Here is a 25439-nt window from a genome sequence, read left to right on the forward strand (position 1 = left end):
TCAAGTCTCACATAAAAAGGGATACTTAAGCACATTCTTTTTTATGTTTTAAATTGTTATTTATGATACTAGTACAATAATAAAGGCTCTGTACACTTGTTAAACTGCTATATTCAATTGCAATATACTCTACTGTTTAGGGAAAATAATAACCAAAAACGTCTTTCCATAGTTTTTTACCAAAGTATTTTGGATCCACCTTTGATTGAATTTGTGGATATAGATCTCATGGATTAAAGATAACTAGCTGTATTTTGGGGTTAATGATTTGTGTGCTTGGATGTGAAAGTGAGTATTTTAATGGAATGATAGATAGGATAACTTTGTCTTCAAGAAAACAATTAAAACTTACAAATCAGTTTAGAAATCTCAACAATTTTTCTGCGTAAGCTAATGTATGCATGTGTATAATTCATGACTATTTATAAACAGACATTTAGTGTCACTTTCTGTCACTTTCTTGTAGTTGCTGGCAATGCTGCTTAAGAAGAAACGTTCTCTTCTGAACAGCCACATCCTCCATTTAACTTTTTCCTTGGTGGGGACTGTTGATAGTGGACATGAGACCTCCATTATACCAAACTCAACTGCTTTCCAAGACCTTCTTTGTGATTTTGAGGTATGTATATAAACTTTTTTTTTCTTGTTTTTGTTTTGTTTTATTTTTTCTGTTGGTCATGGGACTTGAACTTGGCCTGGACGTTGTCCCTGAGCTCTTCAGTTCAAGGGTACCACACTACCACTTGAGCCACCGGACCACTTCCGCACTTCTGGTTATCTGGTGATTAATTGGAGATGAGAGTCTCTTGGACTTTCTAGGAGTCTCATGGTCTTTTGTTCCCAGGCTGGCTTTGACTCCTGATTCAGATCTCAGGCTACTGAGTAGCTAGGATTACAGATGTGAGTCACCACACCCGGTTGGTATATAAATTTTTAACTGGTAATATATAGTCGATGAATCCTTTCTTTTTCTATAAAATGTGTTTACTATTTTATTTCTAAATGTATTTAAAGTTTTACATGTATCATTTAGTAAAATATAGAAAGTAGGATAATGGTAGGTTTTTTTTTTTTCCTTCCAAATATATTCCATAGAGCTAAACTGCAGATCCACTGCTACGAGTGGCATTGTGGTAAGAAATATTTTCTTCATGTAATTCAGGTTAAAATTATTGGCTGGGATGTAGTTCAGTGATAGAGTGAGTGCTTATCGAGCATTCATGAAGCCCTGGGTTCGATTCCTCAGTACCACATAAACAGAAAAGGCCAAAAGTGGCACTGTGGCTCAAGTGGTAGTGTACTAGCCTTTAGCACAGAGAGGCTCAGAGGCAATGCCCATGCCCTGAATTCAAGCCCCAGGACTAACAAGAGAGAGAGAAGGGGGGGGGGTCCATAGTAAATAATAAATAGGAATCTGGTAATTTGGGGTGCTTGCAATAAAGTATCATTCACTTTGTCAAAATAGCAAGATCTGCATTTCTGTATGACTTTTTATAAGTAGTAGGTCCTTGTCCTCTTTTAGTTTCTTGTGCTAATAGAGTTTGCCCATTCAATCTCTTATTCACACCACTTTATACATTAGTCATATTTTAAGTTCAGGCTTTATATTTCTGGGAAATGGTACCTTGAGGCTTTACTAGTATAGATACTATGTCTGTCTTCATCATTGTTCCCTTACCAATTCAGGACGGTATGCCTCTTGTTTGTAACTTTGATACTAGATACCATTTCCTCTTTGTTTTGTATCCAGTGTTTGGTCAGATATTAAACCTTCAGCAAAAAGACTTTATGCTTTGATTTGTATTACTGGAAGTCTGTTTTTAGAGCTTATTTACAGCTTTCTTCTAAATATTTGATGGCTAGAAGTCAGTTATCATCAAACACAGGTCTCACTGAAGTCAGGTTTCGCTGTCTTTTTTACAACACATGTAATCTCTTACCAGCTCTCCAGCTTCATTTTACTGGTTCTCATGCTCTTCCTGTAACTTTTACTGTAGATTTCTGGCTATGGACCTTTATTTATTTTGTATAAAGAGGTCCATCTTCACTGTTTCATTTTCCTGTATTGTTTCATTTCCTTTAGCATCTCCAGTAATCCTACAACCTATCTCTGTAAAGTTAACCTTCACATCTAAATCCCTAACTTGACATCTGAATTATAGACTTATTTCTAACTTTTTGCCTAACATTTCCATTTTCATGTCCCTGCGATACCTTAAATACACTTTTAACATCCATTCTCGAATTAGCTCTTCCTTCTAACTTTTCTTTCTATTCATAGCATTACCGTTCCCTAGGCTTAAAATTATAAAGTCAGCTTCCCCTTCTCCCCATCTATTAACAATCTGACATGATATCACAGCGATCAAACTTTTTACAAGGCAGTCATCCTTTTTCTGTTTCTGCTGTATACAAATCCAAGCCCTTGATCTGTTCTCATTCTTTCAGAAGGCATACACTAGGTATTTTTGGAGCCAAGCACTTTATTATTTGCTACAGATATAAAAATAAAACACACAGTCGATGCCTTTGGGTATTTAATCCACTAATGAGAAAGACAAAGAAATAGACAAGTAAGCACAAAGAAAAAGATGAAGAAATAGACATTTAACCACAAAGAGAAAGTTGTGTGTTAGGAGAGAACAAAGAGAGCTACCTATTGTAGTCTTAACCTTGTTTTTTCATCAGGTAACTGACATCTTCAAATCATGGATTATCTAACATGTAAACATGTTAGAAATGTAGTCGGTGTTACAAATTTTAGCTTTATGCCACAGTACTTTATATACTGTGTGACTTTACACAGCACCCTTAATGACCCTACACCTTGAATACACTAAGTAGTAATTCACTTCTGACATTTTACATAGCATCGTCTTTTGTAGTGATTTTCACTCCTGACATTTTACATAGCATCGTCTTTTGTAGTGATTATTTTCAGTGTATAACATGCATCTGAAAATAGTCTTTGAAGAATATTATACTTTCAAAGGAATACGTCTATTCTTTTAAATCATTCTTTCTGCTATTTTTACATACATTTATTCTATATACTTAAAATCTCCACAGACTGTTTTTTGTTTTAAATAGTCTTAAAAGAGAAGAAAAAAATACTTTTATTTGCCTCCATGTTTTTAAGGCCTTTTAATATCTTTCCTTTGCAAATCCAAATTTTCATCACAAATAATTACTTTGCATAAATTATTTTTACATTCCCTTTTGTCTTTTGTCTGTCCTGGGGCTCTTTTACTCAGGGCTAGTGCTCTACCACTTTGAGCCACAGCTCCACTTCTGGTTTTCTGGTATAACTACCAGAGACTCTTGGAAATAAGTCTCATGGACCTTCCTGCAAACCATGATCCTTAGATCTACTGGTACCGAATTTTTCTGTCTGAAAACTTTTTTTTTTTCTTCTTTTTTGAAGGAGTTTTTGCTTGTAAAAGATATTTTTGCTTGTAATTTGAATCTAATTTGCTGTTTTTCTTTTTACCCTTTAACATCATTTCATGGTTTTCTTTATGTTTTCTTCTGCTTTGGGGATTGTTAACTTGTGAATTTGACATTACATGTCTTTTTAAACAATTAGTTCTTGAAATATTTTTTTCTTGCCATTCTTCCTTTCCTGGATACCAAATGCACAGATTTTAAATAGCTTGATGTCTCATTTGTCAGCAGTGTATTATCTGTTCACTTATATTTTTATGCTTCATTTTGAGTGGTTTATAATGTTCAGTAAATTTTATGTAATAATGATGAATAATTTTGTGGAATGACTAATTGGCTGCTACCTATGCCATCCAGCAAATTTTCTGGGTTTTGTTGTTGTTGTTGTTGTTGTTGTTATTGTTTTCTCCAATCCTGGGCTTGAAATCAGGGGCTGAGCACTGTCCTTGGACTTTCTCAAGGCTAGAGCTCTACCACTTGAGCCTCAGCACCACTTACAGCTTTTTTCTATGTATGTGGTACCGAGGAACCGTACCCCAGTCTTTGTGCATGCTAGGAAAGCACTCTACCACTAGGCCAAACTCCTGGCCCCTGTTATTTTGTTTTTTATTTTTATTTTTTATTTTTTTGTAGTAACAGGATTTTTTAACTTGGCTCCCATGCTTGCTAGATTTGTGCCCCGCCATTGAGTTACATCTTCAGTTCATTTTAGGTATTTTGTTTATATCATGTCCAAAAGTTTGTCTACTGGCTCTTTCTTTTTCATATCTTTTTTCATCATGCTTATGCATTTGCATACATTCTTAAACATATGGAGCATTTTATAATAGATTTTTAAAGTATGATAATTCTATCATCTTCCATTTTAAGGGCCTGTTTATGGTTAAGCATTTTTTTCCCCCTACATACTAGCACTTTTTAGTGTTTTAAAATAAAGATCCTGGGGACATGAGTCTGATCAAGGTACATTGTGTGAATATATAAACATGTCCAAATGAAAAAGTTTTTTAAAAAGTACCCTAGAGGCCAGGTGCTGGTGGCTCACACCTATACTCCTAGCTAATCAGGAGGCTGATATCTGAGGATCGCTGATCAAAGCCAGCCTAGACACAAAAGTCCATGAGACTCTTTATTTCCATCTAACCATCAGAAAATCAGAAGTGGTGCTGTGGTTTAGGTGGTAGAATGATTTCCCTGTGCTGAATTGCTCATGGACAGGCCCAAAGTTCAAGCGCCATGGCTGACAAATTAAAAAAGCCCTATAGGGGCCGAGATATGGAGGTGTATCCTAGTGTTTGCCTAACATGCATGAAGCCCTGGGTTGGATTCCTTGTACCACAAGCACAGGAAAAGCCAGAAGCAAGGCTGTGGCTCAAGTAGCTGAACACTAATCTTGAGAAAGCTCAAGGACAGTACCCAGGCCTTGTGTTAAAGCCCTGGGACTGGCAAAAAAAAAAAAAAAGCCTTAGGTATTTTTATTAAGTAGTTATACAAAGATATTTCAATTCCAGAAGTCAGATTATGAATACAGTGCATCTCTATCCCTGTCACCCCTTCCATCATTCTCTCACATCTTTCCCCTTCCTATCCCTCCCCTCAAGTTACATAGCTCAATAGTTGCATAGTTGAAATGAGGACTGTATTGATTATGAGGACTGTATTTGCTCACCTTCCCTCTCAAGGCATTTTAACCTTGTTGCTGTTCGTGTTTTCATTATAGGTCTGGCTGCATGCACCCTATGAACTTCATCTCTCCTTATTTGAACACTTCATTGAACTGCTTACAGAGTCCAGGTACAAGTTAACACCCTATAGTAAGTGGCTCTGTTATTTAAAAAAGAAAAATACGATAGTACTGTGTATTAAATCTTTTTTCTCTTTTATAGTGAAGCTTCAAAAAATGCCAAGTTAATGAGGGAATTCCAGTTAATCCCCAAGCTGCTCCTGACTCTTCGAGACATGTCCTTATCCCAGCCCACCATTGCTGCTATTAGTAATGTGCTAAGCTTCTTGCTGCAAGGTTTCCCCAATAGCAATGATCTGCTCAGGTAGTGCACATGCCTTGTTTGTCTTGATTAACTAAACATACTACGTGGTAAAGGTGAATGAGATGATGCAAAAGGTTCCTGTGCCTGTGTAACACCTGTAATGCCAGTGCAGTAAAAGGTATTTACTGAAGTCTAGAAGAGTTACAGTGCCTTAGTATCTTATGTTTATGGAGCAGTCAATTATTGCCACCAGTGAATAATATAATATTGATGAAAAAAGATGGATACTTAGCCAATGAGATTAATTGGCTTGAACTTAAAAATGTTCAGTTGAGGAATGTTCAATCTCCAACCTCTCCCCAAGTTACTTCTGAGTGTGTGTGTGTGCGCACACACACACACACACACTCTTATGGGTCTCTACCTCTTAAATGAGTGGTGATGATTCTTCATTATTTTATATTATTTGACTGTTATTTGCTGGAATAAGAAGTGTGGCTTTAGACAAACTTAGGATGTGTTATTTGTCCAAAAACATTCTTATCCCCATCATAACTAAAAGTGGATTAGAAAAGCTCTACTTAAATGTTTCTTAAGTGAGGGATTGGCTACCCTGGTTGTGAGCACCACTTCTTAGGTGTTCACAGAGCTCTTAAAATCATATTTATTTACTATTGCACTTAGTCTCCAGTCTGTGTTATTTGGAATTTGTATGTGTGTGTCTGTATGTTTAACTTGGTAGAATTTAAAGCTGCAGCTTCAAATTCTAGAGTATTATTATTACTGTTTGTATGTGTTTATCATTTATCCTAATATTAATTGGTTTGCTTTATCACCAAAATCTTTCCACATTTTAATTTTTTGGAAATCATTTGGGTTATCAAAGAATTCATACTTTCAAAGATCTATATTCTTCCTATATTTTAAAACACGGTGTAGTATTATATGTAATATTATCCAGAGATTACTCAAAAGGAAGCAAGCAAAATATAATTACCTAAAGATTCATAAAACTTAAAAATCAGAAATGCTACTTTATTTTTCTATCTTTATATTTTGTTGGATTAGAGAAAGAAAAATAAGCTGCATAACCACTTTTCTTCCTTTATTTAAAGGTTTGGACAGTTTATTTCTTCTACTTTGCCAACCTTTGCAGTTTGTGAGAAATTTGTAGTTATGGAAATAAATAATGAAGAGAAACTTGACACTGGTAAGTTTACCCCAGAATTTGAGAAAGATAATGATTAATTACTATATATTGTTTTCTTTTGATACAAATTTGTCCTGAGTAATATGCAATAATGATGTTATTTATTTACTTATTTTGTCTTTCACTGTTATGAAAGTGTATTTTGACTATAAAATGTAATAGAATGTGAATTTTACTTTATAAACAACATCTTACTTTTAGAGCATTCATATCATCGTTCTTTTAAATGTCAACCTCTTCTAATATAAACATTATTGGATTTTTTAAATACACATATATGTTTTCAGAAACTATACTTCTTAAGATTGTATTATATCCATTTTATTTTTATTTTCATTTTTTCTTTTTAGTACTTAGTAGTTACTGGGGAAAAGAACATTTTACTAGGATCATCTTGAAAACCTGTAATATAAATCAATTTCATAATTATGATTACAAGTTCATGAAAAGAATACTTTTTTCATATATTTTTATTGTAATTAATAGAAGGGTTACATTATATTTGCCAGATAGGAGGTGTATTAATTCATATACATTGATACCCTTTTTCATGTCTTGGTCCCCATTTCCCTCCCCCCGAAAAGAATACTTTTACATGTATTTCCCATCACCATGAATTTTCCAGTATTCTAGGAGAGGAAATAGTATTGCAAAACATTAAAGAACTTTCTACAGTGATCTCTGAAATTGAATTTACAAATCTTTTTTTAAATTATTGTCTTTAAGTAGTTGTACAAAGGAATTGCCATTTAACAAAGCAGCAGTTTATAAATACAATATATCTTGTTCAGTGTCCTCTTTTTCAACATTCTTATCCATCCTTCTCCTACCCATGCCTTCTTAATTTTTGTAGGATATGCATTGGCTTATTGACTGCATTCTTCTCTTCATTTTTCCCTTAGCCGCACCTTACCCCTTTCAATTACCACTTCCTTGTGCTTTATTTTGTTCAACTTTGACTTAACCTTCCTAAAGAATTACACTATTTGAGCTCTCCCAAATGTGAATCTACCACATTTCAATCAATACATTTATATGTACTTACATACCACCCAACTTATTAAATTCACAGCTCATTTACAGTTTTCCCTCTGACATTCTGGTAATTTCAGCTAGTGCATAGTGACATTTTTCTGGAGAAAAAAAAATACCTCTCTCTACTACACATTTGTAATGTTATAAACTCTTCTTTGATCTAAAACACCGCAATAAGAATATACAAGTAACTAAAACCTGAAGTGACAGAATTTTTTGTTCCTTTTAAGTAATAGGCATGATGTTCAAGGCACACATCTACTGAAAGCAATGCCTTGAATAAAGGTCAACATTGACCTACAACTGCAAAGCAATAAAAGTTGTGTCATATAAGATTGACACAATGTGGAATAAAGCAGCAGTTGGAGTTGCAAAATTAACCTGGAAACTGCTTCTAGAGCACATAATTTTAAACTTTTGAAAAATTGGGGAGGCATAGTTGACAGAAACCTAGACATAAAAATTAATTTTCAGTAAGTTGTCACTTAATTGTAGAAAGTGTTAAGAAGTAATTCTGGGCACTATCCTTGAGCACTGCTCAAGGCTAGTATTCTGCCATTTGAGCCACAGCGCCACTTCCAGCTCTTTCTGTATATGTGGTTCTGAGGAATCCAACCAATTCATGCTAGGGAAGCATGCTACCACTAGGCAATGCTCTTGGCCCAAGAAGTTATTCTTATGACTGCTTAGCTTTTGATAAGGCAATCTGAAACTACTAGTCTCCTCCTGCATTTTGGAAGAGGAGGGAATACTGAATTCCCTTTGGTGTAGGTCCCATAATGCACAAATACAATTTAATGTTAGTAACAATCCTTGACCCAAACAAGTAAAAGTATATAAACCTATGGTGAAGTTTTGCTTAAGCCTCGGTTCAGCATAAAGATAACTGTTTATTGTGAGCAACATTAACAGCCTGAAAGTCTAATACCTGGCCCTGCACTTCCAAGACATTTCCCTGAAAGCCACTGAGTTCCTCTTTACTTCTCTGACTTCTCCTGTGTTTGTATGTCTTTGCAACTAGTCAATGCTCTGTAATTCTGGCTTCCCTCAATGTGTGAGATATTGTGCCTTTTGTGTCTATTTTTTAAATCTGGTCCATTAGGAATGGAATTTTTCCATTCAGGAAAAAAATAAGAAATCATGGGCATTCTGTCATAATTATTTCTCTTCTTTTGGTCCTTATTGATAGCTTTCTTCCTGTTAAATAGAGTTTAGGCAATTCTGGATGTAAATGTGCTAAAGAGAACCTTGAAATTTAACTTACCCTCTACTCACTTCAGTAGACAGCATTTAAAAAAATTACTAAAGTATTATTTTTATGAAGTATCAAAGAATCATATTGGAAATGTTATCTTAGGTTATCCTCTGAGGTTATTTAATATGTTTATTTTCATTTCAGGAACAGAAGAAGAATTTGGAGGTCTTGTGTCTGCTAATCTTATACTTTTGAGGAACAGACTTCTGGATATATTGCTAAAACTTGTTTATACATCTAAAGAGAAAACAAGCATTAACTTGCAGTAAGTGTGTGTGTGTGTGTGTGTGTGTGTGTGTGTGTGTGTGTGTGTGTGTGTTTTGTAGTAATGCAGTTTGAACTCAGCCAGTTTTATTGCTCAGCCATGCCTTCAGCCCTGTTTTTTGGTGATTGTTTTTGTGATATGGTCTCTGTTCCTGTCCAGATACAGATCTGGACAGGCTTAATCAAGTGTATACCAACCCTTTGTGCAGAATTTTCTGCCCAGGGTTGCCTGTGTGACCACAGCTTTCAAAGTTGTTAGGATTACATATGTCATCCACCAACATCTGGCAGTAAAATTTGCAATTGATAATACTTAATATACTATGGATTGTTACCAGTCCATTCATATCTGCTGATGTAGGAACTGCCACAAATTTTAGGGTTAACTTTTACCCTGAAATTTAAAATATTTTAGGAATGAACTCAAGTCATAGTTTCTTAATTTTGAAATCTTAATTCTCAAAATTAATTTTATTTCTTTAAACCCATCTGCCTTTGAATAGAGCTTGTGAAGAGCTAGTCAAGACCTTGGGCTTTGACTGGATCGTGATGTTTATGGAAGAACACTTGCATCCTACCACAGTTACAGCAGCCATGAGGATTCTTGTCGTCCTACTTAGTAATCAGTCTATTCTCATCAAATTTAAAGAAGGACTCAGTGGTGGAGGATGGCTTGAACAGACAGATTCTGTCTTAACTAATAAGATTGGAACTGTATTAGGTATGGACTTTTTATTGTTAGATGCTTTAAAATAAGCTATTGTGTTTCATTTTTAAATGTTTTAAAAGCTCATACTGGCCAGATTATTTGATAACCATTAAGTGTCACAAGTTTAAATTAGTGATAGAAAAGTTTAGATATTTCAAATTCAAACTAAAGTCATATAGAATACTAAGATATAAAAGCTGAGAGACTTTTTCATGGTTTTTCCAAATAAGTCTTCTAGCAAATTATTAGTATAACTGAATTAATAGTAATATTTCTTGTGAGTGTTTATTCTGTTACTGATCACTGTGCAATTTGTTTCTTTTGCAGAGTAAATATCAAGTATAAATATAACCGTTCATGTGACAATTTACAAAACCAAAGGATAAAGTCATTGTTGCAAAAATGACATTGACAGGAATAGTCACTATTTGAATGCACACCATTCAGATTTATATTCCATTCTTTTAACAGTTACATTGCATCACTACTTAAGGACTTCAGCTCAGTCATTTCTGTTAAAGGTCCTTATTCTCTGCTCACTACCATTTCCTTTTTTTTCTATGCTAGATGTCTTCAAACTGAAATTAATTTTTATAGTAATAAAATTATAATTATTAAATTATATTTTAAGATATAAAAGTTTAATATCTGGATATTACCTGTTCATGTTAAATGGCAAAGTACAGGATAGAAAGATAGAATTTTCAATATGATACCCATACTATTTTATGATGAAAATATGTAAAATGTCTGAAGAAACCTAGTATATGATATAGAAAGGGTATTATTGCTATTTCTTGTGAAATAATTTCTCAAGAAAATTAGCCTCTATAAAATACATTTGAAGTTGATTGCCAGTGCCTTTTGTCTGTATTCCTAGCTACTCAGGAGAGATCTAAGAATCATCGTTCAAAGCTAATCTATGAAGGTAAATCCATGAGACTCTGATCTCCTATTAATCATCAAAAAGCCTGAGTGGAACTGTGGACACTCAAGTGGTAGTGTACTAGCCTTAAACAACACTCAGGGACAGTTACCAAGCCCTAAGTTCAAGCTCTGAGACATACACACACATACATACACACAATTAAAAATAAATAAAGTATATTTTGAAATTAGTACTATAAATGTTACTTGAGTATTGGGACAAAAGCTTAAGCTCAGAGTCTCAGCATGCCAATTTGAAAGACAAATTGCGGTGAAATGTAGAGAAAGGAGATCTGTTGAATATGGTCATGTCAGAAAGAATGAGATTCATGGCTTCCAAGTCCATCTCTGGGTAACTGAGATGAGTTCTGGATTATATAGGAAGAGGCAAGAGGAATACATTAGTCTTGGCTAAACTATGGTTTGATTGATTAAGATTGGCCAGGAAGGGCTTTATTGGTCACAATAAGGAAGTCATTACTGATGGCTTGGTAGGTTTAACTCAAAGCTTATTGAATGGAACAGTGTAATCCAAGTTGATTGTAGGATAGACTAAGAAGGAAAAAGACAGAAAAAGGACAAAATGGAATTAGCTAACCTATGCCTAGTGCCATCCATCTGATGCCACTGTGCAAGTCATCATTGCATTTTGATAGAGGACTCAGTGCTAGAGGTCATTTTCTTCTGCAACCACTTACTGTTGACTGAGAATTCAGGAATCTTGGTGTAGAAAATCTTGACAGGTTTAGAAAATTGTTTCCTATGCTTCTGTGGGATGATAGGTCAACCATCACTGGATATGGGCAGTTAGGCAGGGATGGAATCAGACCTTTAAGACAAAGGAGATATGCAAAATGAAGGTAGGGAAGCCAGGTTTTCATCCTTCTTTTAGATAACTCATATGCCATGGGCCTATGAGTGCTTTTCAGAAAAAAGCAGTTTCCAAGTACCCGTTTTGTAGATACTTGTGTGCTGTGAAAACTAGGCCACCATTTCCCATGGCACAGAGAAAAAATATAACCTACAAATGTGATTTTTATGAATAGTTTTGTAGCAGGAAATTAAGCTTATCCATCTTAAGAATAGCTACTAGAAAACTGGGTGTGGTAGTACCTACCACCTGTAATTTCCCTACTGAGAGGTTAGAGCTAGATAGATCTCAAACTTATGCTTTAGAAGCCAGCCTGGTCTGCTCTGTCTTTAAGAAATAAAGGAAGAACCAAGGAGTGGGGAAGAAGAGAAAGGGAGAGAAGTATTTATTCTAGAGAATAAATAAACTCTACAAAGGCATAAATAAACATGAGTTCTGTTAAATATGCAAGTTCTAATTAACAGCTTTTTTCATATATTTTTATTGTAATTAATAGAAGGGTTACATTATATTCACCACATAGAAGGTGCATTGCTTCACAAACATTGCTACTCTTTTTCATGTCTTGGTCTCCATTTCCCTCCCCTGCCCCGCTCTTCATCTTGTTTTCCCCCCTTTCCTATCCTATTTCAAATAACCAAATAAATATATATACAATATATCAGATAACAAGGTAAAATACTGTAACAATATGGGATAACTTAAGGGACAGCAAAAGAGATGAGAGATAACATGGTACATTAAGGACAACCATCATTCATTATATAGCTTTTGTTTCTATATCCTAGAGGTCCTTTCATTTATTGTCATACTATATGGCCTTATATATCTAGGTTTTGTTCTATTGTAGTTCTCTGCTAGGAGAGCCCAAAGTTTCTACTGATTATGACAAATGAGGTGAGGAAAACCATTGAGCCTATGTTCCTTTGAGTCTGGCTTATTTCACTTAATGATTTTTTCTAAGTCTTTCCATTTCCTTACAAATTTGGGGATGTCATTCTTTCTGACATCAGCATAGAATTCCATTGTGTATAAATACCACATCTTGTTGATCCACTCATCAACTGAGGGCCATTTGGGTTGGTTCCATATCTTTGCTATGGGAAATAGCAGTTTCTTTTAAAAGCCAAACTTAGCAGTAATAATGAACCCTGAGATTTATACAGTTTATTACGGTGTGTCAGATTACTTCTTACCAATTCATTTGACCATCAGGACTGTGGAGACAGGTAGATATTTTAGTAGAAATTACATTTTATAGGAAATATAACAATCAATACAAATTAAGAATTGTTTTCTCTAATTAGAATATGCTATATTTCATATAATAACATTTCTAAGTTAGCCCGGCTCTAACAGCGTCAGAGAATCTTTCTCCTGAATATCTTGGGCCTTTTCTATTCTGTCATTTCAGGAATTGTAGAAAGATTCGGAGAATGTTGGAAGGGGTGATACTCATCAAGATGTGTCACATTCATAGGCGGCTGGGTTCCATGGCACCTCCATAGCCAACAGTCCTGGCTGTGTGCCTTAGAATTTGCCTGTCCTTCATTAACGTCTTCTTGTGCAGTGGGCATGCAGCTCCACTGACAAAAAAGGCATCTAGACACTCAATTTATTAAGTATAATCCTAATTACCTTTTTACTGAATCCACCTGACACATGTTTACAAGTGTGACAGGTGCATATATCTTCTCATTTTGAGTCTTATTTCTCCTTCACCTGATGTGTAGTCTAATGATTTTGACTTTTCAATTCACATCTATTAGTTTCTGTCAAAATGCTTTTGTAAAAATACCTTCCATCTAGCTGTAATTTGAATCTGAATTAATGTCTAATTGTTAATATTACTTACAATATTCTTTCAGACTCATAAAGGGAAATAGTTGTAATGCCTTAGAAAGGAAAATGAAAACCACTAGTCTTTAATTTACTTTTTGCCTTTTTCTATTCTTTATTATATTTCTTCTGGTTGAGAGATCTGACCAAAGGTTTCCTACATTCTAAACACTCCGCTGCTGAGTTATGCTTGCAGCCCTATAGTATTGGTTTTCTTCTTAGGATCTGCAGTTTAAATGAAATGTATTTTCCTATGTAATGTATAAAATTCCCAATTTGTCTTATTTTTTTCCTTGGGTTTTCTGAGACAGAGCCTGTTATGTAACTCAGTATAGCCTTGCCTTCCAAATGCTAGGCTTTGGGGCATGTACCACAAGCCCACCTTAGATAGTTTTATTTAGAATTTATCAAAAATAAAAATTGAGCCAATGTCCTAAAATATACCAGTTTTTCAAAAATGTGACAGTCTCATTAACAAGAGCAAAGGCAACAGCATAATCCTATGCACTGTGAAATGTGGACACCATACCAAACTAGTGCTACCACTCGTTTTCCTTGAGGTTTTAGTAAACAGCATATTTTCTATGTTACAGAAAGATAGTAAAGCTTAGGATGTAGATACTTCTCTGTTGTATGATGTATAGCACTCTGCTTTGATCCCCAGAAAATAAGTGTCTGAATCACTGTGACTTACAGCGAAATCAATCCTTCGGTGTATTATTTTCTGTTTACAAAAGATTTTGACTGAAAATTTAGCTAAAAGAACCATGCTTGAATTGTATTCTAAAAGCCATATGTAACCGAGGATGCAGAATTGAAAAAAGGAAAAAAAAACAACACTGATGCTATATATACATCAATAAGAAGCACCCACAGTTTCTAGAAAAGGCTGGGTTTTTTTTTCAGAGGATTCTGGGAGACCAGAATTGTGTGGAACTACAGTGGGATTTGTCATCTTTCTCATGTATTTTCATTTAGTCTTGCCTCTAAATCTGTCCATAATTTAAAGTTAACTGGTTTAACATAATTTTTCAAACTACATAATTACACTATTTTACCAAGTTTATTTTATAGCACTTTTATTTAGGGGTCATACATCCAATTCAGCTTATTTCTTTGAAAATACAAGCAATAATGTTAAAGATCTTCTGAAGTTATTCTTTTAATGAGTCAAATTTATATCACCTGAAGCATTGTCAAACACTCATATCTGATCATCTCAGCTATACTGCAAAATCTGTTTTGTAATAGACAGGTTTACTAGTCAAGCAGATGGCAAATAAAAACTTGGCTAAACAATGAATTCAACATTGGAATGGTTATTTGCCTGTGTTAATATGAATCTTTGGGATACATAGTAAGTTATGGTCTTCTTTGTTTCTGAAGCATTATTATGATTGTTCATTTCATTATTGTATTTCCTCTTCTCTTAGGGTTCAATGTGGGCAGGAGTGCCGGTGGGAGATGGACGGTCAGGGAGATTAACCGGGATGCCTGTCATTTTCCTGGTTTTCCAGTTCTCCAGTCATTTCTTCCTAAACACACTAATGTCCCTGCCCTTTATTTCCTCCTCATGGCATTGTTTCTGCAGCAGCCAGTTAGTGAGCTGCCTGAGAACCTGCAGGTCAGTGTGCCTGTCATCAGCAGCCGATGTAAGCAGGGTTGCCAGGTAGGAATCATCTAGTAAGGTGAACTGTAGCTCTTTAAACCAAACAATGGCCTTAGGATGGAGGACTAATCACAGTAAAGCAACTGTCAGTTCTGTCACTTTCTCACATTTATGATTGGGATGGAAAACTGAAAATTCTATAGGTGATATTTCCCAAAACAAGGGCTTTGTCACTTATATATACATGTATGTGATTATATATTATATATATGATTATATTATATATATGATTATCTGTGTATAAGGACTTTAATATTGATGATTTAAAGGATTCTTTTCAGTACTGAGATTTTTGGTAGAAACATAATACCATTAGAAAAATATTGTAGCCAGGCACCTGTGGCTGGTGCCTATAATCCTAGCTACTGGTGAGACAGATCTGAGGACCAAGGTTCAAAGACAGACAAGACAGGAAAATCATGACACTTCTATCTCTAATTAGTCACTAAAAAGCCAGAAGTGAAGCTGTGACTCAGTGGTACAGTACTATCCTTGAGCACAAAAGTTCAAGCACAGCAAACAGGCCTTTTTTCATGCCTCAGGACAAGTACAATAACAATAATAATTAAAAAATCATTACTTGTGAGGTTGAGTTATGAAGGCAGAGATTTGAAGCTAAACCATGCAGAAAAGCCCATGAAACTTTTAAATCCAGCAAAAAAAAAAAAGCTGGATGTGGAACTGTAGCTCATCTGGTAAAGTGCCAACCATGAGTGAAAAAGCCACCCAAGAACACAAAACACTGAATTCAAGTACCAGTACCAGCATCACGGGGGGGCGGGAGGAGGGTGATGGAGGTAGGAACAATGGTGTAGGTGCAAGTTCTAAGCAAGTTCTAATAAACAGCTTAAATTCCTTAGATAGACAGCACCCAGATTTGGAAAATAGTAGGGTTTTATTTGTCTTCTAATTGATGACTTGTAAATGTCTGCAGTGTGTATTTATAGTTTTATGAAGATTTAAGAGTTTAGCTTTTAAGTCAGTTTTGCTTCTGTCCAATGCCTAATGATAATCAGATCAGTTCTAGCAGCTGATAAAACCTTTTAAGTAAGATCACCTGGACTGTAATATATTCAGTCAAGGTACAGATTTATATTTAGCAGAATTTGCTTTTGCAGTTTGTGAAACACACATGGCCCTGTAAGCATAAAGCATTATTTAAAACTGTTCTGAATAAATGTCCTCAAACTATTTTGTCAAATCTTATCTGTGGGTAGTCTAAATTTGAATTAGAACAATGCTGAGAATGAAGAAAAGTGAGCTTTTCATGCTTTTTAAAAGATCTCACTTAGAGATCTTAACCAGTTTGTATGTATTTTACTTTTACTTATGTTATTTGGAAGACAAGACAGTACATAAGTGGGACAGCAGGATAGGGGTACTCAGGTGTTGATCTGTTTACCATTGTTTACTTTCAAAAACTATTTTCAGGTATATTTTAGAATGCTAAACCGCTTAGAATGATAAACTCCTGAAAGAGTTCTTAGTGACTAATCTTTAATCATGTTTGTTGCCTTCTGCAGTTTGACTTGGATTCCATATGGACATTTATCTTTGGGGTTCCTGCCTCCAGCGGGCCTGTGGTTGCCTCTATCCACAATGTGTGTACAGAGGCAGCTTTTCTTCTGCTGGGAATGCTCCGCAGCATGCTGAATTCAGTAAGTTGCTGGGCATTGGGCCTTTTGGTCATTGCCTATGGGCTATTTTTAAGAGAGGAATCCATATATTATTTCATATATGTTGATTTGCTCTATAGTTACTGTAAATGCAGACTATTTTGTTATGTCTATGAGTACAGACAGGTTGTGCTAAGACTGCATCTAAACTTGGGGTGTAGAGGGTGCCTGCAGTTCAGGAGGCCCAAGTTTGATCTCTTGCACTAAAAAATAAAAAACACTCAAAAGAGACCAAAGCGCAATAACCTCTCATATATCAGATGTGCTAACTTCTGTTTGCCTCAGTTTCCTCAGTGAAAATGCTGCTAATAGAATTTACCTGGTAGGATTGTTTTGTAGATTTAATGAGATACCTGTTCATAAAATCCAATATGTGAGAGTTTCTTCCTAAACATTAGCTGATATTAAGTGACTATTATTGATCATTACCTTTTTTATCATATGGTTCAGTGTTTAAGAGTTTTGTTCTTGGTTTGTACATAGTGTGAGGCTAAGAAAGATAAAGTGCATCCTTCATCATATATCTTATTCCTAACCCTCTGTTATTATGTACTGTGGGGCAGCAGTGAAGACAGTACAGCCACTAGGGTAGCAGCCATATTTGGCTCTATATGAAGAATAATCACAACCACTGACCCTAGTCAGCTCATCTGTAAGTACATTAATGAATAGACATCCTATCAGCTTCTAAAGGTATTGTTTTTTATTGTAATTAACTCGACATGATTTGCATTTGTGTGCACACATGTGTATGGTTTATAGAATTCTGGATTGTTGATATCTACAATTTTAGAACAGTAATAGATTTTTAAAGTGAGTTTTAGATGCCTCAGTTTCTCTAACATACCATTTTTCTCGGGTCCCTGTTTCAGCCATGGCAGTCGGAAGAAGAGGGATCTTGGCTCCGAGAATATCCAGTGACTCTGATGCAGTTCTTCCGATACTTATATCACAATGTCCCAGACCTTGCCTCCATGTGGATGAGTCCTGATTTTTTATGCGCCTTAGCAGCAACTGTCTTCCCCTTCAATATTCGACCTTACTCAGAGATGGTAGGAAAGGGGGAGGAAAATGTCAAAACTGGAATTAGTCTATTCAATGGTTAGCAGGTTTTTTTCTTGCTTATCTTTCTGACCAAGTTTCAGTTTCATAATTTGTCTGGTGTCTACAACTCCTCACACATACCTTCTGCTTTCCCCTGTTTCCATTTATCATATTTTTGTTAGTAACTTCTTTCTCTTCACAGTTTTTGATTCACTTTTTTCATATGAAAAATGACTGCAGTTACAAAAAAATTTTTGGTCGGTCGTGGGGTTTGAACTCTTTATATATATATATATATATATATATATATATATCTTCCTGTATGTATTTGTATCTTACTATATACATATATATTTTGGTTGGTGTGGAGCTTGGATTCTGGGCCTGGGCACTGTCCCTGAGCTCTTCAGCTCAAGACTACTGCCCTACCCCTAGAGCCTCAGCCACACTTCCAATTTTCTACTGGTTGATTGGAGATAAGAGTTTCTTATAACATACTTGAGGATATTTCATCTTCAATCATGTCCTGCAGAATCTAGAATAAATTACCTCCTTCATACTATATTTTTCTATAAATAAAGGTAAAATACTCATTCTAAGTTTTTGTGGAGACTTTTAAGATAAAAGTAAGTATAACATTAGGACTCTGACACTGTCTTGTGTACAGTTTGATGGTCCTCACTTTGGAACCTCCATGTATATGTGAATATATTTTCATAATCATTTTTAATCTATGTGCTAGTCTCTCTTTTCCATTTGGGTTAAAATTGGAAATTAGTTACTTTGTTATTTTATTTCATTGTTCATTTGCAAAACTTGGGTAAGCCTTTGGGTACTACTACATTTATGCCAGATTTCTATCTGACATTTTATGACATTTGACATCTTATTAAGTAGTCTTTGAATATGCAAATATGATCATCCTTATTATTATTTCATGTAGTTTAAGTAGCTATCCATCATAGATTTGTAATCCAGATAGAATAGACAAGACCATATGTCTGATAACCATGACATATGGCACCAGGTTACTAGTACCTTGAAAGCCAGGAACATTCGAAACAGAATGGAATAATGTGCTGAGTGGCTTAACAGGAGGTGAAGACTTAAGAAAATAATGTTGCTGCTATGCTACATTTTTATTTTTAGGAAACACGCAAGTAAAAATGTCATGTAGGATCTAACATGATTTACTTGATTTCACTAGGTTACTGATCTTGATGATGAAGTTGGATCTCCAGCTGAGGAGTTTAAGGCCTTTGCAGCAGACTCAGGAATGAACAGGAGCCAATCAGAGTACTGCAATGTGGGCACCAAGACGTATCTGACCAATCACCCAGCTAAAAAGTTTGTGTTTGACTTCATGCGGGTCTTAATAATAGACAATCTTTGTCTTACCCCGGCCAGCAAGCAAACTCCACTGATAGATCTTTTGTTGGAGGTAATGGCAAAGAAATACATAGACATCTTCCTTGTATTGCGCTTTTTTTTTTTTTTTTTTTGGCCAGTCCTGGGCTTGAGCTTAGGGCCTGAGCATTGTCCTTGGACTTTCTCAAGCCTCAAGCTCTACCATTTGAGCCGCAGCACCACTTCCAGCTTTTTGTATGTATATGGTACCAAGGAATCGAACCCAGGTTTTCGTGCATGCTGGGCAAGCACTCTACCCTAGGCCAGCTCCTGGCCTGTATTGCTTTTTAATTAGAAAATTAACAGTCAACTGAGTTCTGTGCCAGATACTTTCAGACTTCTAATTCTTCTGAGTTATATATGGGCAGATACCAAAGGCTATGAAAAAATTGTGATTCTACATGTGCTTTAGACCCTATCAACATGTTATAATTTATTTTTCATTTTCATTGTTTCAGTCCTTTATCATTTACTGTTTGGCAAACTTTTTCAGTGAGGGGCCAGATGGTAAATATTTTAAGCTTTGCAGTCATTCTATCTGTATCATAATTCTTCACTAGTACTGTCATAGTATGAAAGAAGCTCCAGACATTATGGGAGGCAAGGAGCAGTATAACTGTCTCAGTAAAACTTTTACCTCAGTAAAACACCTCAGTAAAACACGCAGGCTGGATTTGGCTCACAGGCCACAGTGTGGCAACTACTTCCTAGTCATTTCTTACACTCCCCTCCTTACTACTTCTGTCCTGCTTACTCATCCTTGCCATGTATTGTTCCTGTTACAATCCAGGGTAGCCCATGATATAGTGTGTTGCACATTATGGTTGTTCAGTATGTACTTACTGAATTTTCCCCAAGGTAAAAGACTTCAGTGATGTATCAAAAAATGAGCAGCTGTGAGCTTTCAGTGACCTCACTGCTGGTTCTAGAAATTAACCATCCCTGAAAACCACTTAAAGGTGTTCCTTGAGGGGTAAGACAAGCTCAATGATCAAGGGAGTACTCTGTCTAGAATGCACAAGGCCCTGATCATAAACAGCAACAAGATTTCCTCTAGAAAAAAAAATCTCCAAAGAAAGTAATATAAAATGTCTTGACTGTTCATATTCTTTTTACTACGTCATATGAATATGGATTAGATTGAGGATGCAATCTGTGCAGACACGCTCCACATGATCTCAGAATTGACATAGGAACCAGGTCGTTCTCTGCGCCCTCTAGTGGCTAATGCAGCTGACTTTTAACCTGAAAGTTAAAATTTAGGGGAAACATAACCTTTTTTTTTTTTAAAGAAGTAATATTTCATTGTAAAGGTTATGTACAGAGGGGTTCCACTTACATAAGTAAGGTATTGAGTACATTTCTTGTTAAGTTATGTTACGCCCTCTCTTGTTTTCTTCCACTTTCCTTCATTCCCGAGTCCTCCCATCCCCAGTTTGTAAATTTTATTTTCAACAGTGTCTTGTATCACTGTTGCACTGCATCACCCTTTGTCCTTTGTCTCACCATTTTGCTATTGCTCTTCCCTTCCCCAAATCACAAGACACAGGGTACCACAATCAAACACAGTGACATCAAACACAGTGACAACAGGCAATAAACCAAAGGAAAAACATGCTAAAGAAAAAAGAAATTGCCACCTTACACCACAGATGGCATAACCTAATTCATGTAAGATCTCAGTTTGATAAATTAAAAGAAGTCACTAGGGGCTTGGAATATGGCTTAGTGGTAGAGTGCTTACCTAGCATGCATGAGGGCCTAGATTCAGTTCCTCACTACCACATAAACAGAAAAGGCCAGAAGTGGCACTGTGGCTCAAGTGATAAAATGCTAGTCTTGCGCAGAAGAAGCTCAAGACAGTGCCCAGGCCGTGAGTTCGAGCCCCCAAGTCTGGCAAAAAATAAAGAAGTCACTAATGTAATTTAGGGACCAGTCATGCCAATTTTTTTTAATATAGGCAGAAAAATATTCATTTTCTCAATAATCCATATGGTAAAATTAAAAATCATGACTGAATAAGCACCCTTTGCAAACTTTAAAAATCTGTCAGAAGAAAGATTGCCATTATCCTAGTAAATGGGGTAAAAATGTGAGTCATGCCTTGAAAAATGCAGTAACAGTATGAGGTTCAGAAGATATATGTTTAATAAATGAAAACTATGCAAAAATACATTTAAAAAAGGTATGAAATGAGTAGATCCATATAGTAATAACCCTTTCAAGCCAACAGGAATCTTAAAGTTAATTAATTATAGGTAAATTATGTAATTTATTTTGGTTTCTGTACTATTCAGTGGGAAGAGTTTGGATTGCATTGTTGTAAGCACTAATTGCTCTTTAGTAGAATTGTGCCAGATTGGATTAGGAAACCAGGGGTTGTTGAATTTAGTCAAGGAAAAGCAAGGAATATCAACATCAAAGATTCTGTATAGATGACGATCTTCTTACCAACATGTTTTTGTGTGTCCTTCGGTTTCTCTTAACAGTACAGTTCCTTCATATAATTTGTAAATATTTTTTAATTATTTAACTGTTAGCTACTCCTGCCAATTCCCAAGTAGCAAGGTCAGGTGTAGGTGGCTGACATCTGTAATCCTAGCCACTCAGGAGGCTTACCATCTGAGGATCACAGTGTGGAGCCAGCTTAAAAGCCTGAAGAGGAACTGTGACTCAAGTGGCAGAGCACAAGTCTTGAGCAAAAGACACTCAGGGACAGTGCCCAGATCCTGGGCACAGGACGGGGAGGTGGGGAGAGCAAAAACAACTACTTTGAAGAACTCCATATACTTATACTTACACAAAAATATTTAATGAAATTATTGTGATCTGTATCTTCCTATAATATAAAAATCTATAAATATATGGTTCTTGATATTAGAACTGTGAAGTCTTTATCCCTGAAGAGGTTCAAAAGAAGAATGTTATTATTAGTCTCCAGGAAAGAGGAGACTGGAACTCATGGCTTTTAGTGTGGTAAATATACAAGTCCATCCAAGATCTTGTCATAGGCCTACCTACTTACTTCAGTATATCCCCAGACAGACATGTGAAATGACCTGTTTTACTAGTCTCTAAAAATAAGAGACACCTCCATACACACTGGCAGAAATGTGATGCAGTGTGCAGCAAGGAGCCAGAAATGCCTGGGCTTAAGTCTGTTGCCGTTGCTTATTACATCTAGTTTACCTAGACTGCAGTCATTCTTTGAACTATAGATTCTTTTTATCTGTCTTCTGCAATGTCATTATGAAGATTAAATGTATGTGTGTCACTCAAAGTATTTTGAACAATTAACCATGTGCTGGCTACAGCTTTGGCCAAGTTTGGTTGGCCTTCATCCATAAAAATGGATGGTTGACACCCATCCATAAAATAATGTATGAAAAGTGCCTGTGTTTCAGAATTGCTGAGAATAAAACAAGATGATACAGGTAGTAGTCATAACACAGTGCTGGCCCTCAAGACAATCAGATTTAAAATGTCTAGTGACTCCCATCCTATCTCACATTTATCACACAGTGCCATTACTTGAGGAGGACCAAACGGACCTACTGCAAATGAGCACTGCTGTGGCAGTGGAAAGGACAAGAAATCAGATCAAGGCTGAAGTCTCAGGCTTAGTGCATTCTCCCAGCCCTTGTCTATAAGACTTCCCCATTGTCATACATTAGAGAGAAGCCCATATTGGTAGGCTGAAAGCAAGCAAAGGAGCAGAACTCTGTGACAAAATGAGCAAAAAGACAACTCTGAGAGGAGAACCAGTGAAAGAAGATTTTACTCAGAAACAACTGTTTCAGAGTCCTACTCTTTAAAGTCTTCCAGCATATGATAGCAACAGGACAGAATGCCAGAGTCCTTCTTCCCAGAGCCACATGGCTCTCTCCTAGGGGCAGCAGTTGCCCATGGCTGCCTGGCCTGTGTGCAAGACTCCAGAGTTCTATGTGGCATTCCCAAGACCTCTAACAGGAGACTGTGATCCTGTGAATAGTAATGGTTGCCTGGCTTGGCTGTTTTTACCAGGAAGGCAGATCTGCTGGCCAGGGGCCAGAGCAGGTCTCAGTGTTTAATTACGGTCTTCATTGTGGTTGTCTGTGTGGGTGAGCCAACTTTATCTGAAAGAAGGATTGTAGCCTACACTCTGTGTGTTGTTCTGGTGTGCATTTGTAATTTTACTGTGGCGATTTTGGTAGAATAAGTTCAGTATAACTGATCAGGCCCTGAGCTATAGCATTTGAATTCTCCATCTGCTGTTTATCACTTAAATGTGCTCCCTTTCTTTTCTTGACAAGGCCAGGACTATCCAGGCAGTATTATGCCAATGAGGCAGGCAGGACTTGGTCTCATATTTCCCATTGGCCACTATACTTATCTGTTCAACAACACTGGAGGCTGGTGATCTGGCTCAGTGGAAGAATTTGATTTATATGCACAAGACATGCAACATTATTTTAAAACAAAAAAAAATGGTAACAGAATTTGTTAAGATTAAAAACAACATAAGATATCCTTGATATTTCCTCAAATTAGTTTAATCACAAATTGAACTTTGCATTAGAATTCTTAGAACTGTTACTAGATCCCCATAGTTTAATATTTTAGAACAAAAATCATATACAGCTCACTACCTGTGTCTTAGGCCCTTAATACTTACTACTTGGGGGCTGAAATGGGAGAAAGTGGACTTCAGTTCAGAGCCAGGCTTTATAGAAAAGCGCAATGGAGATACCATCTCCAAAATAACCATCCAAAAACACCGGAGGCCCTGATTTCAAATCTTAGCATTATAAATTAAAATATATATGTGTGTGTATATATATATATATATATATAGTCATGAAAAATTTTAAATGGACTCAGACTCAGTACCTGCCACTTTTGCTTATTGGTTAGCACTCTACTGAAAGCCATGCTTCTAACCCCCCCCCCCAAAAAAAAATAACAAAAAGGAAATGTTCATTCCAACTTTGATTTAGCTTTTGACTCCTTATGTTAAAGTCTTTGATCTCATTTTAAAACTTACATTTTAACTGCACACTTAAAACCTTAGACAGGACTCCTTTGAACACCAGAAGGAAAAGTCAAGGATCATTCTAAAACTGACTTGTAACACGTTCATAAACATAGTTCTGGATCTGTCTGCACAAATTTAAGGGGACTCTTTCACTTGTCTATAAAGCATCCATGTTATACCTATACAAATAAAGAGCTTTCTGACAGTGGGAGCTGTTTAGTCGTGTCAGAAGCCTGGCTGAAGCTCCTAGCCTTCGGGAAGGATGGGGGGAGTGTGTGTTCTTTGTGCAAATCAGCACTTACCAGGTTACAGTCTCATAAGTTAGGCACCAAAGTGTCTCCTCTAATTACTCATAGAAATGCTCTCAGGATATAGTTGAACTCTATACCCTTAACTTTTACTTGTGATAATTTTAAAGCTATCTTCTACTTCCTAAAACTGTTCACAGAGATACTACTTTTATATCTGGTCAATTATACACAGAGAATATTCCCCTGCAGCAAACATGGGAAAACAGGTCCTGCTGACAGTCTACTCCACTTCCTTTTACTAGAATGAAAAGCATTATAAGCTCTGTTTTGTTTGTAATGTCCATAAAGCTCAGAGCTAAATTGTGAGTCTAGCTGCTTTTTGTCAGAAATATTTCTTTCGACATTGCTATATCCTCTTGATTTTAATCATTTTGTTGTTGGTTTTATGTGTATTTCCTCACACCTTGGTAAAGGTGATGAAAGAATCTCTTTTAGAAGTATGATATGATAGTAGCATCAAACACTCAGTACTTGCCATGTGTAGAGTAAGAGTTTTGAAAGAATAGATTCAGAGATTATGTTTATTACTGATGGTTTCATGACTAGTTATACAAGAGGAGGGTGTCATTGTGACCTGTCACACACGTATATAATGTGGCCTGATGAACCGCCCATCACAAAGATGTTGCACAATTTTTCAGTAGTAAAAATAAGAGAAAGACTTGAAGCACATATACATCTCTTGTGTCATTTTAAAAACTTTACCAACAGGATTTTTCCATCTTTTTCACACATTTCAAAATGTAAATATGATTTGAGCTCCTGTCTTTGTCTTT

General features: G+C 36.0%; 1 protein-coding gene across 4 annotated transcripts in view; it reads left to right on the top strand.

Moving 5' to 3' along the window:
* Wdfy3 (WD repeat and FYVE domain containing 3) overlaps nucleotides 1-25439 on the top strand; it is a 179624-nt gene that overhangs the window by 84747 nt on the left and 69438 nt on the right. For 3 of the 4 annotated variants that reach the window (XM_090343279.1, XM_090343281.1, XM_090343282.1), the window contains 10 exons: nucleotides 467-619; nucleotides 5165-5238; nucleotides 5331-5492; nucleotides 6548-6642; nucleotides 9077-9197; nucleotides 9700-9917; nucleotides 14976-15211; nucleotides 16735-16869; nucleotides 17760-17939; nucleotides 19139-19372. In XM_090343279.1, coding sequence (XP_090199405.1) covers nucleotides 467-619; nucleotides 5165-5238; nucleotides 5331-5492; nucleotides 6548-6642; nucleotides 9077-9197; nucleotides 9700-9917; nucleotides 14976-15211; nucleotides 16735-16869; nucleotides 17760-17939; nucleotides 19139-19372 — 1608 coding nt within the window. The remainder of the gene's footprint in view (nucleotides 1-466; nucleotides 620-5164; nucleotides 5239-5330; nucleotides 5493-6547; nucleotides 6643-9076; nucleotides 9198-9699; nucleotides 9918-14975; nucleotides 15212-16734; nucleotides 16870-17759; nucleotides 17940-19138; nucleotides 19373-25439) is intronic. The other variant, XM_090343280.1, reaches the window with a different exon arrangement.

Source organism: Megascapheus bottae, chromosome 13, assembly GCF_031878675.1.
Source record: "Megascapheus bottae isolate mThoBot1 chromosome 13, mThoBot2.hap1, whole genome shotgun sequence".
In the NCBI taxonomy this organism is placed as follows: domain Eukaryota; kingdom Metazoa; phylum Chordata; class Mammalia; order Rodentia; family Geomyidae; genus Megascapheus; species Megascapheus bottae.